This window comes from Pezoporus flaviventris, unplaced genomic scaffold (genome assembly GCF_033815535.1).
Source record: "Pezoporus flaviventris isolate CSIRO_AGI_PZ_B2104156 unplaced genomic scaffold, CSIRO_AGI_Pfla_v1 ptg000063l, whole genome shotgun sequence".
Taxonomy (NCBI): Eukaryota; Metazoa; Chordata; class Aves; order Psittaciformes; family Psittacidae; genus Pezoporus; species Pezoporus flaviventris.
Genome location: NW_026892611.1, coordinates 10297535 through 10311175, shown reverse-complemented (window position 1 = coordinate 10311175; position 13641 = coordinate 10297535). Strand labels below are relative to the sequence as shown.

The following is a 13641-nucleotide window of genomic DNA, read 5'->3' as shown; positions in this document are numbered from 1 at the left end:
ATGTATTGCTTGAATCCTGAATCCTGAGCTTCTTCATGTGAAGCAATGTTACCGCAGGTAACTTCTTTTGTGGTTTATCAAACGCTTAAACAACATTCATTATACAAAGTTTTAATGTTCTCGTTGAAGAAAAACTTGTTTGCTGATTTTGATTGAAAGCCACGCTTGAAAATTCTTCTGTTGTAGCAGAAACTGCCTCAAAATATTTTCCCAACTAATTAAAAAAAATTTGTTCATGGCATTTATTTTTTAATGCTTTTTCTCCCTTAATATTCCATAGTGAAAGATGTCGAACTAATTAGGCATTAAAAGAACGAGTGGTTAGCAGGTATAATGTTGTTAGACTTCAGTTAATGTGAATGTGACCATGACCTCCCAGATAGATCAAAGACTAATCTGTCTGACAGCTACAAGATGGCAGAGCTTGCCACAGGCCTTCTGCTGCTGCTTGCTGAAGCTATTTGTCTGTAAAGCATGCCTGATAGCTAAGAGTATATTTTTAAGGATGAACAGGTAAAAGTAAAAGGCTGTCTTTTGACATTTTAACTAATCCCTTCTAGCCCGTGGTTTACTGCACATTTAGGATATTTGCTAGCAGGAGGGACTGGCTTTTTCACATATGCAACATGTCATTTTGAATTGGGCGTTGATTTGATGCTTGATAATGTAAGAGTTATACAATGAAATAGATTCTGATTGCATTAAAATGACATGCCCTGGCCTTTTACTTTTAGAAGACTTACAATGAAAACTGAACTCTCAGCAATGTAACTTGTCATCTCATGCTGAGACATGATCATTTAAGTGAGAAAACAGAATGTTTATTTTCTGTTAACCCTTTTGTAATTAAGGTAGAAAAGACAGGGTTTAATGACACGTTACACAATTAGAGTGTGGATTTCTGTATGATTTGAGAAATGAAATGTTGCTGATGTGCAGTACAAGCAGTACGTGTTTAAGTTACCATGTATGAAAAGAATGTAAAACTAATGTGTTTTATTCACATTACATTTTAACAGGGTAATGCAGGATAGAGCAGGTGATACTACTGGTTTGCCAGCTTCTGTTACTTCAGTGGTTTTATGCACATAATGAAAAATGTCAGTTTTATCTGTGTAAGACAGATGAGTAGGAATTCTGTTTGGAAGTGCTTGCTAGGAAGATAAGAAACTGTGGTAATGCTGCATTTGTTACAATTGGCCAAAGCTAACAGAAAATCTTCAAAAGAAGAAGTTGTTAGAAAATTGACCAGGACTAGAAGACAAATGCAAAGAATGTACAGGTGTCTATTGTCATTGGTTATGTTTTAAAGGCTTCAAGGAAATTTCCGACATCATACCTCCTTTCAGATGGTGCCGAGTACCTTTTTGTTTCTCCAGATAGGCTTTCCATTTGTAGAAATGCACAGATGTGCTTAAGTTCCTTTTTAAGGAATGATTTTAATGTTCATAAAATGTTTGAAAGAAATCATCTTCCGTTTTGAAAACTGCAAAGGAAACCTCACTTGCCAGTCAATAAATTCTGAGTGACTGGAACAAATATTAAATCTGTGAAATCAAACTGAATTTACTTTCTGGCTGTAAAGATTGAATTTAGAAATTTGACAGGCAATTTAAAGGGCATAAGTACATGAAATAAAATTTCTTATCCAAACACAACTTGAAAGTTACCTGTCAGAAGAGGTTAGAAGTCTGCTGTTTTCTCTCCTGAAGCGTGTCCTTTCACTTGTCATTTTAGAAAGGTTAATACTGTACAAAAGAGCAAAGGAAAAATCCTTTTCGGCGTAGTTTTATGTTTGTTTATTTAAAAAAATAATAAAATTCATTTCCCCCCTCCCAGAAATAAGTCATTCTGATATATGTTGGAACTGTGTATAATGTCCCAATACAAATTCTTGTTCAGATGCAGATCAGGCATTGTATGTGTAGTTCTCCATATGATTAGAAAGGGGAGGCTGGGGATTTCTTTTGCAGTTGATACCAGATCTGCTTTTGAAGCAGGTAGGAGAGCATTCTCAGAACAGGAGGAGTGTGCTCTGTTCTGCCATATGCTGGCCCATGGGCCTGCAAACCTTAGCTGCTGCCTTCGCTTCACAATTAGCCAGGGAAATGTTTGTTTCCAAAGTGCAGAAGGTGATGCTAAGCTAGGAATTAGAGGTGGTGTTGCTGATGTCTGGTGTTTTGGCGAGGCCACTCTGTCTCTGAAGTACTCTCTTAGCTTTTGTAGAAGAAGGGGTTATATTTGCTTAACCCTCACTTGAGGAAAGTCTGGTCTGGTACCATCAATAGATTAGGAGTCAGAGTTTGTGATAAAGGATAAAGATCTCCATTATATAATTTGCTTCCAGATAAGCAAATGCGACTGTGGTCTAGTATCTGGGTTTTCTGCCTGTGTGAAAGCTTATCCTCCTCTTGCTAGCAGAGATTTGGATAAGTGTGCGGTTGTTGTGTTATTCCATATAAATTACTGGAATAGATCACGTGTTAAGAATAACTTTAGGAGGGTAAACCCCGTAATTTTATGCAAGATACAAAGTTGAACACTGAAGCACGCTTTACATACTCACTTATTTAATGCATGTTTGCTTCTTTCCCCCTTTCAGAATATTTCCTTTTCAACATCATTGTTAAAAATGATATTTCATTATTTCTTTCTCAGGTTGAATTAAAGAGGAAATACAATGACCAGCACAAAAATACAAGAGGCCTTTTACCAGGGAGTCAGTGGTATGAAATTCAAGCTTATAGGGCTCTGAACCAAGCCCTGGGAAGGTGAGATAAGCTGAACATAAAAATTTTTTTCTACAAATATATATATTTTTAATTACAGCACCTTTAGGGATGAATTCCTCACTGTTAACACGAACAGGACAGATTGGGCCAAAATATTCATGTTGTGAAAATCAAGTCTTCAGCTGTTCTATACTGGCAGTTGTCTGGTTTTCAGGTCGTTGTGAATTTTAACATTGTTATAATCCAGAGTATTTGTTTTGTTTTACATCCAGAATCCACCATCTTTTGGTTACAGATTTTATTGTAATCCAGATATACAGAAATGAAAGCATTTGTAGAGATAAATAGTTCTTGAGCTTATAAACTAAATTAAAGTTCTTAGGTATTTTTAAATATACTGATTGTTCACACTCCTGGTGGGCTCAGAGCACTTGTTTGATGTTTAGCCTACAAGTATTTTTGAAAGGGAGAAGTAGTGGGGGTTTTCTCAGACCCTTGCTAAAGGTCAATTCAATTATCATGCTCACTGATCTCTTTCCTGGTTTAGAAGAAGTATAGCTTGCTTTCTCAAATGAAAACGTCTCCCCCCACCTACCCCCAGTCTTATTAACAGGAGAGAATTAATTCATCCTTCTCTAACAAAATTTAACATATACATGGATACCCATAGCTGTCTGTCATCCATACTGGCATAGATGCCATGCTTCTGTCAGAGATATATATAGGTACAGACACAGATTTATGTATAAAGAGAAGCATCAGCTGGAAGACTCTTGTGATTTGAATTAGACGTTATTCAAACGTAATGACGTAAGTGAAGGCTTAGAAAAAGAATTGAGAGCAATATTCTACACTAGTAAAATCTCACTGTAATTTCTTTCTGTTACAGGTCTGATTTCTTAGATTCCTCTTTGGAGAGTAAGAGCATTAGTTAAAATTTGTTAACAAAAATCTAAGGATGTTGTGGAATGCTAATAGCAAGAAGTTGAAGTTTTGTCACTGTGAAATAAGTTTTAACTTAAATCTAGTTTAGTAAAAATTGCTTATAGTATAATTTATAATTTGAATTAAATCATGCTAGGCTAAACTTAAATAGACTTCCATTCTGACATAAATATATAAACTGTGTATAACACTCTTATACTAAGCTCTTTCTAAACTGAGGTATGGCAAAGGATGACAATGTATGATAACCATTTTCATAAAACTGGAACAATTTACTAAGCTGAGATGGAGTTAATCAGTAGATGGGGAAGCTTCTTACTGTAAAGATGCCTGCCGGGAGAGAAGTGAGCAAAAGCATGATAGTCTTCAGTCTGTCACTTTTCTCTTAATTTAGTGCTGGTACATGATATGAAGTAACACCAGTCCATGAAATGAAATAGCAGCCTCTGGGAATAGAACAGATGGTGTGTATGGCCAGGTGACAATCATGCTATGAATTCCTTGCAGTTCGACTTTTTCCAAAAGTGTGGGATATATCTCCAGTGGGCATAATTCATTTAAACTATGCATTAAAAGACCATATATTAAAGCAATGAAAAAAAAAAGAAGTTGGAAGAAATCTGTTTTTTAAAGATGCTTTGGTAGCTTTTCAAATATAAATACATAATACTTCTTTGGAGAGCTAGCCTTGTCGCTCCTATTTTAAGACCTAACTCTGATACTCCTGGGTTTATGTACATTTGTGAACATCATCTTCACGTTTGTCCTCTTCTTATACAATGGAGATAAAAAAACTGAACTGTTACTGACAGATTCTTTTCCATATTTCATTTGTTATCACTGTTCTTTAATAATTTTTTTTTTTTTTTTGGCAGGCAGTGTAGAAATCCAAATAATGTTAAAAAGAGTATCAGTGTGTGTGAAATGACTGCTGGAGTAGTTCTGTAGGCCTCTAACAAGTGAATTATGAACTCAGCAGTATCGCTCACAGCTTTGATCTGTAGCATTATTCCTTTTATTCCTAAAGAGAGTTAGGAATAATGTGGTTTAGAAACAAAAAAATGCATAGTTACTTAACTGCTTGCAGTTACATCAATCTATTTTCTTTCATACTTTTATAAGTTCTACCTTCATTTTTTATGCAACCCAGCTAAGAGTGGAAAACAAAAGATGTGGTTTGATTACCAGCTGAGTATTTGCTGGGGGGTATTTTCTTTTTCTAATGTACCTGTTTTCATATAGTAAATTGAGGAGCTGAAGGAAAACTAAGCTTCTGTGACTTCTGTAGCAATTTTGGTGCAAGACAGCAGGAAAGCACTTCCAGTATATTTTTATATATTCTAGCTGACTCACTGCAGTCCCTGCAGCTTTTAACAAATGTGCTGTAATTATATCTACACTTTTTTTTGTTGCTCACTTCTAGGTGTATAAGACATAGGAATGACTGGGGTGCTCTTGTTTTAGTTGATGACCGCTTCCGGAATAACCCTAATAAATACATAACTGGTAAGCTGTAAACATCTTTGTAGGAAAGTTCCTAGTATTAACAAATAGTGAAAAATCCAGATTACAGAAATATGGTTATAGAAATACAGGTGAGTAGGAGAAGTCAAAAAGAAATAGGTCCATTGAATACAAAATTGTGCAGTTGAAGCTGAAAACTCTAAACCTGTATCTTGGTGTTTGCTAGTTCATTAAACCCACTGAAGCATGTTGATAGCAGCATTCAGTTGATCTAATTTCTTTCCCCTTTTGGATATACAGATGATGATATAAAGGATTTAAGAATTCATTCTTAAAATGGGACCTATAAAAACACTTAAGGAGTCTCAGTCTTTGCATACTAAATTTATATAATGTAGGTATACATATGTATGTGTGCATGTATGTATATGTATGTATTAAAAAAATAGTTACTACATTTTTATTTGGACATTGGATCAGTATCCAGTGGAGCTGGATATATATTTCTGGGTATATATGTCTATATTTCTGCCTATAGGGAGCTTTCATGATCAGGGTTAGCAGTCTGAATTTGGCATTCTGGCTTTTTCGGTAAGAATAGATAAAGGTTGTGCCATTTGGAACCACCAAATGCTCAATACAGAAAAAGCATTTTCTGTTTGTAGTTTTATATTGGCTAGAAATAAAGGCAGATAAAATAAAACAGGTCATTCACACTGCCTGAATAAAGAAATAATAATACAAAGAATTGCATAAGGATGCATTATGTATCTTCTTGCCCTTTTTTGAAGAGATAGGCAGAAAGATGATGTAAACAGATAATGTTGCAGTCTAGTCAGCAGGTGGAGCTCAGCTGCTGTAGTACAAGTCAAACTGCTTTTCTGACGTCTAAAAATACTTTGCCAAGTACAGAACTCGTAATACAAATAATCTAGATGTTCAAGCCTCAGTAAGGTTAGTGCTTTAGTACTTTTTGTAAGAAGTAAAACTTCACAGAAGCATCAAGTTCTCTCTTGGATTTGTTTTTTGTTGTGTGAGGTAATTGCTATTAAAAGAATATTTAAATAGGTTTAAAAACTCTTAATAAAATCATGGAAGTTACTTTTTACTTCACTCTTGTGTGTGCCAGCACCACCTAAACAGTTATATTTGAGACATCTGGTATTTGAGATTTTTTTGTTATGTAAGAATATATTGTATAATGTATCAGCAGTGTGATTCTTTCCAAATGCCCAAGTTACTGTTCTTTCACCTGAAATAAAGGTGTAAATGCTCCATTGTATTCTAATTTTTGTCAGACCCCATCAGGATGATAATAAATAGCTGTGCTCTATGTAAGTTGCTTTTTAATAATGCATGATAGCAAACAAAATTAACATCCAGGAAAAGCAGAATATAATGAAGTTTTTGCAATGCAGCAGTTTGAACTTAAAGTATTGGTGAAAAAGGTAAAGTTTTTTTAATAAAAAAGAATGATATTATTAGTATTACCCATCAAAATACTACCATTGATTAAATCAAATTCCCAGCCCTGGAAAGGAAGACATACATTATAGAATCAGAGAATCGTTAGGGTTGGAAAGGACTTTAAGATCATCCAGTTCCAACCCCCCTGCCATGGGCAGGGACACCTCACACTAAACCATGCCACCCAAGGCTTTGTCCAACCATGAGCAACTTAGTGAAATCTATGAATGTGTCTGTACATATGTAAGAAGTATTTGCAATGTTAGGGTTCTGAGATGAAATACCTGGTTCAGGTGATGTAGTTTTGTAGTAACCATTTATTTTTTTATTTTCTTAGGATTATCTAAATGGATTCGTCAACAAATCCAGCACCATGAAAATTTTAGTAGTGCACTTGAATCCTTGCGTGCATTTGCTGTAAGGAATCAGAAAAGCACTGATGGTTCACCAGCATGCAGCGGTGAATCTCTCTGTGTACCTTCAAATTCAAAAGACCTGTCTCAGTCCTCTCAGCAGGAGGTTCCAAGTGTTCCTGCAAAAAGCGAGGAGCAAAACTTGGTTTCAGAAATTAATTTTGCTACAACCATCAGCTCACTTAGTCCTACAGCATGGGATCAGCCAAGTAACAGCGTGGCAACATTGAAACAAAGTATGTTCATTTCCTATGGAAAAAAGCTCATTCACTATTTGAAATGTGAAGTTACATCGTTTTAATTTTGGAAGAAACTAATGTTTTTTGAAATTACAGAATGTTACGGTGCAAAATGATAAGTATTCACAAATGTATATTAGCTGTGCTCAACAGGCTGAAATTAATTGTCATTCCATCTGGTTGTCTTAAAACAGTTGATAATGTTTGATAGATTTATAGTACGCTCAAAAATGTTTTCACTTAAGTTTCTTTTCCCATTGAAAACTATTAAGATAATTTCAAATCTATTTAAAACTAAAATATATTTAAACCACAGAGATTAGCATTATTGTAAGGTAAGTGCCTTGGTTCAATCTACATCAGTTGTTTAGACATTGCTGTGAGGCACCTTTCATATAATCTCTTCTGGTACCAGCTTTACAAGTAAGTATCTGTTCATTCCTAAATTTTAGGAAAGCTTATGACTCATTCCAGGCAAGAAAGAATAACATAAATTCTGTTAAATAACAGAAGAGCACAATAATAAAAGAAAAATTACAAATTTAAAATCCAATCATACTTTAGCTTTACATACTCCAGTTAATCTATTGATTTAGTCATGGTAATTCATGTGCAGAGATAGTTGTAACAATCCGGGCTTTTGTTTGTATTGGATCTTAATGAGTATTTATAAACTGTAAACAGTGGCAATTTCAATGTGCTAAATATGCTGTAAATCAGCAGGGGAAGGCATATACAATTAATTAATATTTTGTGATTTTCACAGGTGGCCAGAAAATTGACATTGAGAGTCATTCTCACCATGGAACATCAAGAGCAAAACATATGGACTGCACACCCCAAATGCCAGCAAATAAAACTGAGAGAGAAGAAAAGGGTTGGACTAATGCTGATATTATGAAAGAACATTGCTGCTTTAAACCACTGACTTCAACACCTTTGCCTGTAGCTAAGAACTGTGTGTCCACAGCTACTAGCAAACACAAGAATGTGGGAAGGGCTAGTGAAGTTATTGATGGTGTAAATCAGTGCCAGCCCTCCTTAGTTTCAGAACGTGAACCAACTGTATCAGAATCATGTTTGGAAACAACTGATTTTTCAATTAAAAATGCTGAGCCTCCACTTGCTGAAGAGCACCCTGATGAGCTACAGCTTCAAGTTGGGCCCTGCAGTGAGCTTCCTTCAGCAGGAGAGAAATCTGAACTTTCAGTGTTAAACGTAGCTGCAGAAGCTGAAGATGAGGATGACAGCATCTATTTCACACCAGAACTTTATGATGATGATGAGGTAGAATCTGAGGAACAGAGTATCAGACCACTGGTTCCAACCTGTAATACAAGTGAGAATCGGATTGAATGTGGCAGCTCTGCAGTCACTGATGATCTTTTTGCAATCAACACCTCAGAAACACTAAGTGTGACTAAGAAAATGGTTGATGATAATGCTGGCAGAAGCACAAGTTTACATGGAATAATGCAAAATGAGGAGAACGCGAATAGTGCAGTTAATAATGTAGAGATGAGTAGTGAGATAGAAGCAAAGCAGATAGGACCTCAAGAGATGGACACCAAAAAGCAGAAAATCAGTCTTTCCAGATCACGAAATAAAGGTGTGTCATCTTTTCCACTGAACAGTCCCAGCACATAGTGACAGCTGCTGTAGGAAACTTAGTGAGCAGCCTTTACAATGTGGCCTCACTATAGAGCTGTGATGGGTTTCTAGTGCTCCTTTCATATGTGCTATTCTCAGACTCAGTTTTTGATTATACGTTTTCCTTTTTCACTGTGAAAGTTATGCAGAATGCAGATCTCTATAAATATAATTAAGATACTCCATCCTAACTGTGTGGCAAAAGGGTATCGTGTGTGGAAATTCGAAATAGAAGCCCAAGTAGCATTTGACTTGTAATTATAGGCTAAAGAGGTTTGTCTATTACAGGTTTAATTAATCCCCCATTAAAGACAATCAAACAATTAGGGTTTCTCCAAAAGCACCCATATAATCAAATTATGGGTTTCTGCATTTCTTAGGGCTTTTTTCTTTCTTCAATAAGAAGAACAAGGTCTTTGCTGATCAAGTAATATGATAGGCTGAGCCTAAATATTGAAATAGATGTAGTCTTCGGTGCTGTGTTTCCCTCAATTTTCTTTTGCCAAAATGTCTGAGAAGCTGTGTAGTAGTAGCAGCAGTATCTGAACATTCCAATCTGATGATGGGGAGAGGCTCCTTTAGAGGTCTTTGTTTTGTTTCAAAAGTTTAGGTTTCTTTCAGAATTTGCTCTTAGGAGATCTAATTTCTTTTGGTCAAATTATGTATTTGAATCAAAACGTGTACTTATTTGTATGTCCTACAGATATGCAATATATACCAATGTAAATGTGTACATAAAGGTCTTTAAATATTCCTCAGTTTATTTTTTTTATTTTAAGTATTTTACATATTTCTTTCATTTATTGCAATCAAACTAGCCACGATTTTGCTGTAATAAAACACACTACACCTGATTTTTCAATAAAGGGTTGTTCATTTCCATCCTATATTGGATTTTTACTGTCTTAAGTTTGGTTCATAGGTATTCATGTATTCTGACCAATTGTTAACTGGTCATTTTCAGTAGTTCATCTAAATAATGTTCTGAGCCACAGCTGTGCACGTGTTTCTTTCAATAGGATTTAAGTAGTGTCCTTTCTTTACATAATAAGTGCATCTTTATAAAATTAGACACTCTGCAAGAACAACAGGAATACTGTTGAATTTCTTTAACAAGCATTATTTTGCAATACTTAGTATAAGGCATTGGGTTAAGCTTTTTATTAGATTGAATCCACATAAGGACCATATTCCCTTGATTTAGGTTTCCTGGTATTCATATAATCATTGGATGCTGATGGTTTAGAACTAGTTGATAGGGCAGAAGCGAGCCCTAATGTTGAGAGCACTTTAAACATATGACATATCTAAAGATAAAAATACTTAATTTAGATCTAAGTAATCGATTAAATATCAAGACTCAGTAGGGTGGACACAGTTCTGTTTGTAACTGGCTCTGGACTGAAATTGTCTCATATCCCACAGCAAATGCTGAGGCAGCCTGTGGCAGGTGGCTTTGCTGATCAACTTGATCCTCCTGAGTCTCTAATAGCTTGGTTTTCTTAAAACAAGTCTTCTATTCCAAACCACTTTTTATGTTTATGTATATCTAAATAGATAGTAGAAATCACTTAAGCTTTGTGGCTTGTCTGCTCATCTCATAGACCACTGCCTCTTACTTATCCTTCAGAAGATTTGTCTGTCTTTACATCTGTAACATTAAAAAAAAGAAAATCCATCTTCCTTTCCTTATCTGGAGCAGATTGTTCCTTTCTTGATCTTATGTTGCATCTTACTTTGATTAGAAATCCTTTAAGACATGGCCTTCTTCAAGCCAAATACTTTGCCTTTATTTATCTGCATGTTATATAAAATTATTCCTTTACCATTATTTTTAAAAGCATGTATTGACCTATCAGTATTTGGCCTACTAGATAACTAGATTTTTCTAGTATTTTACGAGATACTAGATTTTCCAGAAGTTCACTAAACTCAAATCCTGACCATACCAGTCTTGCTTCAGACAACTGATGGATAATAGTCTTTGTCTTACTGCTGGGTATTGGGGTGATGAGGGGTGGACAGTTTCTTTTGGTGTAAAGGCTGTGTATATTCAGTTTTAGCTTGTCTTTATGTCTAACTATGGTATTTAATATGTTGGTGGTAAGAATGTCCTTTATTTCTATAGTTAATATTTTTATGGTGATTCCCAGTATCAAATTAGACTGCCAGCCTGCAAATAGAGGGGAAGTCAGTGTACCAACTTTCCTAGAACAATTTGTTTGGAATTCCCAAATCTATAAAAGCTAAATTCTTGACAGTTCCTGTCATACTGTGATATTATACCTATGTGTGATCTCCTCTGTCTAAAATAATCATAAAATCTTGGATTTATTAAAGGATTGAAAGTTCAGAGGCAACGCAGAGGAAGAAAAGCTGCAGTTAGGCACAGTTGCTACACCTGTGAAAGAAAGGTACCATGCAGATAGAATACAGTACCATTTTAAGTGGCTGCTGTTGAATGTTAAGGTGCAAGGGAAATAAGAATAATTTATTATGTAATCTTTTAAGTGAAATAATACAGATGAAATAGTTTATTCATGGTCTGTGTGGTTTGCTCTAGATCTTTATGATTTACATCCTCAATAGATACCTTTGTTTCTCATGGGAAACAAAAAGGCTGAGTGTTTTCAAGTCCTGTTAGCACAGGTAGAAAACACAGATATGGATTGCCTGCAGAGTCCAGCTCCTAACTCATCACAGATGTGATTCCCCTTTCAATATAAGCAGTGCTTCTGATTTCTGGTTAGTATGTAACTTATAGGGCAGGATTTGCAAAGTGTAAGGACATAATCACACTGCAACTCCAGGAGGGTTGGGCACCTATCACCTTAGCCTCCTTTGCAAAATTCCAAACTAAATCTTTGATAGCCTGGAGCTTTATAGACTATAAAATGGCTCATATTTTATACAGAAGTATGTCTAGTTGTTAGGTTAAGTGTTTTTAGCATGGTGGGTATTTTAATTATTTGCTAATATAAATATTGATTCAAATAGATTTATTGGGGTATTTCAAGTAGTATATTTCTTTGAGGCAGTTTTGATACATTTCTTTGTGTTTATGTTGAAGTGCTTCAATCTGCATAGTTACTCTATGCAAACTAGTATTTGTGTGAATTTGTATATTGTCTTGTTAGAAAGAAACACCTCACCAGCCTTGCAAGAAAGGACTTTATTGTATTGTCTGCGGAGCTGAAATACTGCCAAAAGCAGAGGGTAAGATCTCTCTAACTGATCGTTTGGATTTTTAATCCGTCTTTTTACTTTTGCACTTTTGATACTGGAAGGAAATTTTAGAATAATTGTTGAATTTCTCCAGTGGATGTGGGAACTGGATCAATGAGGTATTAGAAATGCCTTGGAGACTTGCAGAAGATCTTTGCGGGGGAAAAAGAGGGACTAGTCACAATATCACAACTACTTTTCCTTGACATTTCAATGGAAATAAGTTACTGTTACTGATTTCAGTGAAAATAAGTTACCCTTATGGCATATTTCTGTTGCTTGATTCAGTGTCCTGATATTGTGACCTATCTTAAAGTACAATGGAAGTCTGACTGGTATTAAAGAGTTAACTGAAGGCGACTGCTCCTGGCATTATGGAAGGCTGAAAGAAATTATTTGTAACATAGTGGCCCATTCATTGGGAAATGTTCCTTCTAAGGATTAGGTGTTAATTTGCTACCGGTTGCTGTGAGAAGTTTGGTTATATCTTGGCACCGTAGCTCTGTGATTCTAATACATGTCTTAATGAAACTATCAAAAGTTTTGCTGAAAAACACTCTGTTCACACTGTTGTTCTTCGAAATGTAACTTACCTTGTATTAATTTAGTTTGGGTTTTAGTCTTCTGTAACCCATTTTACAAAGTGAGGGTTAGATGTTCTTGGAAGTTGTCTCTATGGTTTTGTAAGGCACTCTAATTTAGGAAGGTCTAAAAGCTCATAATGATAGTAACAATTCTGCTACTTTTAAAAATGCACTCTATCTTCAGGCTACTGTGCCATGGGAGGTAAGATCCTAATAGCAAAATGCTCTCATCAATTACATGCAAAAACAATTAGATATAGATGCTCAATGCACTTAACACATAACCCATTGTTCTCCAGGAGAATTTAGTGGGGATTTAAGTGGTGCTAGGTTTTACAGATCTTAAGGTAGGATATCTGCTTTTGAGTGCCTTGCAAGTACATCTCAAGACCTTGAAAGAAAGCCAGAATTTTTAGGTGGTGTTATAAATGATATGGAGGTTGAGATGAAGAGAAGTGTGTGTTAAACACAGAGCAGAGGCCTGTGTTCTTGTGCAGTCTTGTTTATGGCAGCCCCTATGTTATGAGACCCTTGAAGGTCCCCTGTCCTTTCTTAGGTCCCTTTTACTGCCCCAAAAGCTCATAAAGTGATAAAACAAGCATGGAACTGGTAGGAAAGAAATGACAGTAGGCAAAAAAGGAAAAAAAAAATGTCCCAAATAACCTTCTCAAGTCATCCTCTTCATGCATAAAGTGAGGGAGGCCAGGCTTGGTAGGCTGGAACCAGGTGGTAGTGGCTCATGACCCCATTGTGTGATGTAGCCGAGCTGGACATCAGGTCAAAGCTAGACCAGAAATTAACTGGATCGGATGAAATCGGAGAAAAAGAAAGGACAAGTCTTCTCTTTCACAAACCAGACCTGAGCCCAAGGGAGTATGGGAGATACCCATATTGCTTCTGGAGCTGTTAGAGTTACATACCA

General features: G+C 35.7%; 1 protein-coding gene across 4 annotated transcripts in view; it reads left to right on the top strand.

Annotated features, from left to right (window-relative positions):
- Positions 1–13641, top strand: part of BRIP1 (BRCA1 interacting helicase 1) — a 114766-nt gene that overhangs the window by 50442 nt on the left and 50683 nt on the right. For 3 of the 4 annotated variants that reach the window (XM_061470550.1, XM_061470548.1, XM_061470549.1), the window contains exons 17-22: positions 2659–2771; positions 5101–5183; positions 6946–7257; positions 8027–8869; positions 11251–11324; positions 12048–12126. In XM_061470550.1, coding sequence (XP_061326534.1) covers positions 2659–2771; positions 5101–5183; positions 6946–7257; positions 8027–8869; positions 11251–11324; positions 12048–12126 — 1504 coding nt within the window. Of the gene's footprint in view, positions 1–2658; positions 2772–5100; positions 5184–6945; positions 7258–8026; positions 9665–11250; positions 11325–12047; positions 12127–13641 lie in introns of those variants that run through there. The other variant, XM_061470551.1, reaches the window with a different exon arrangement.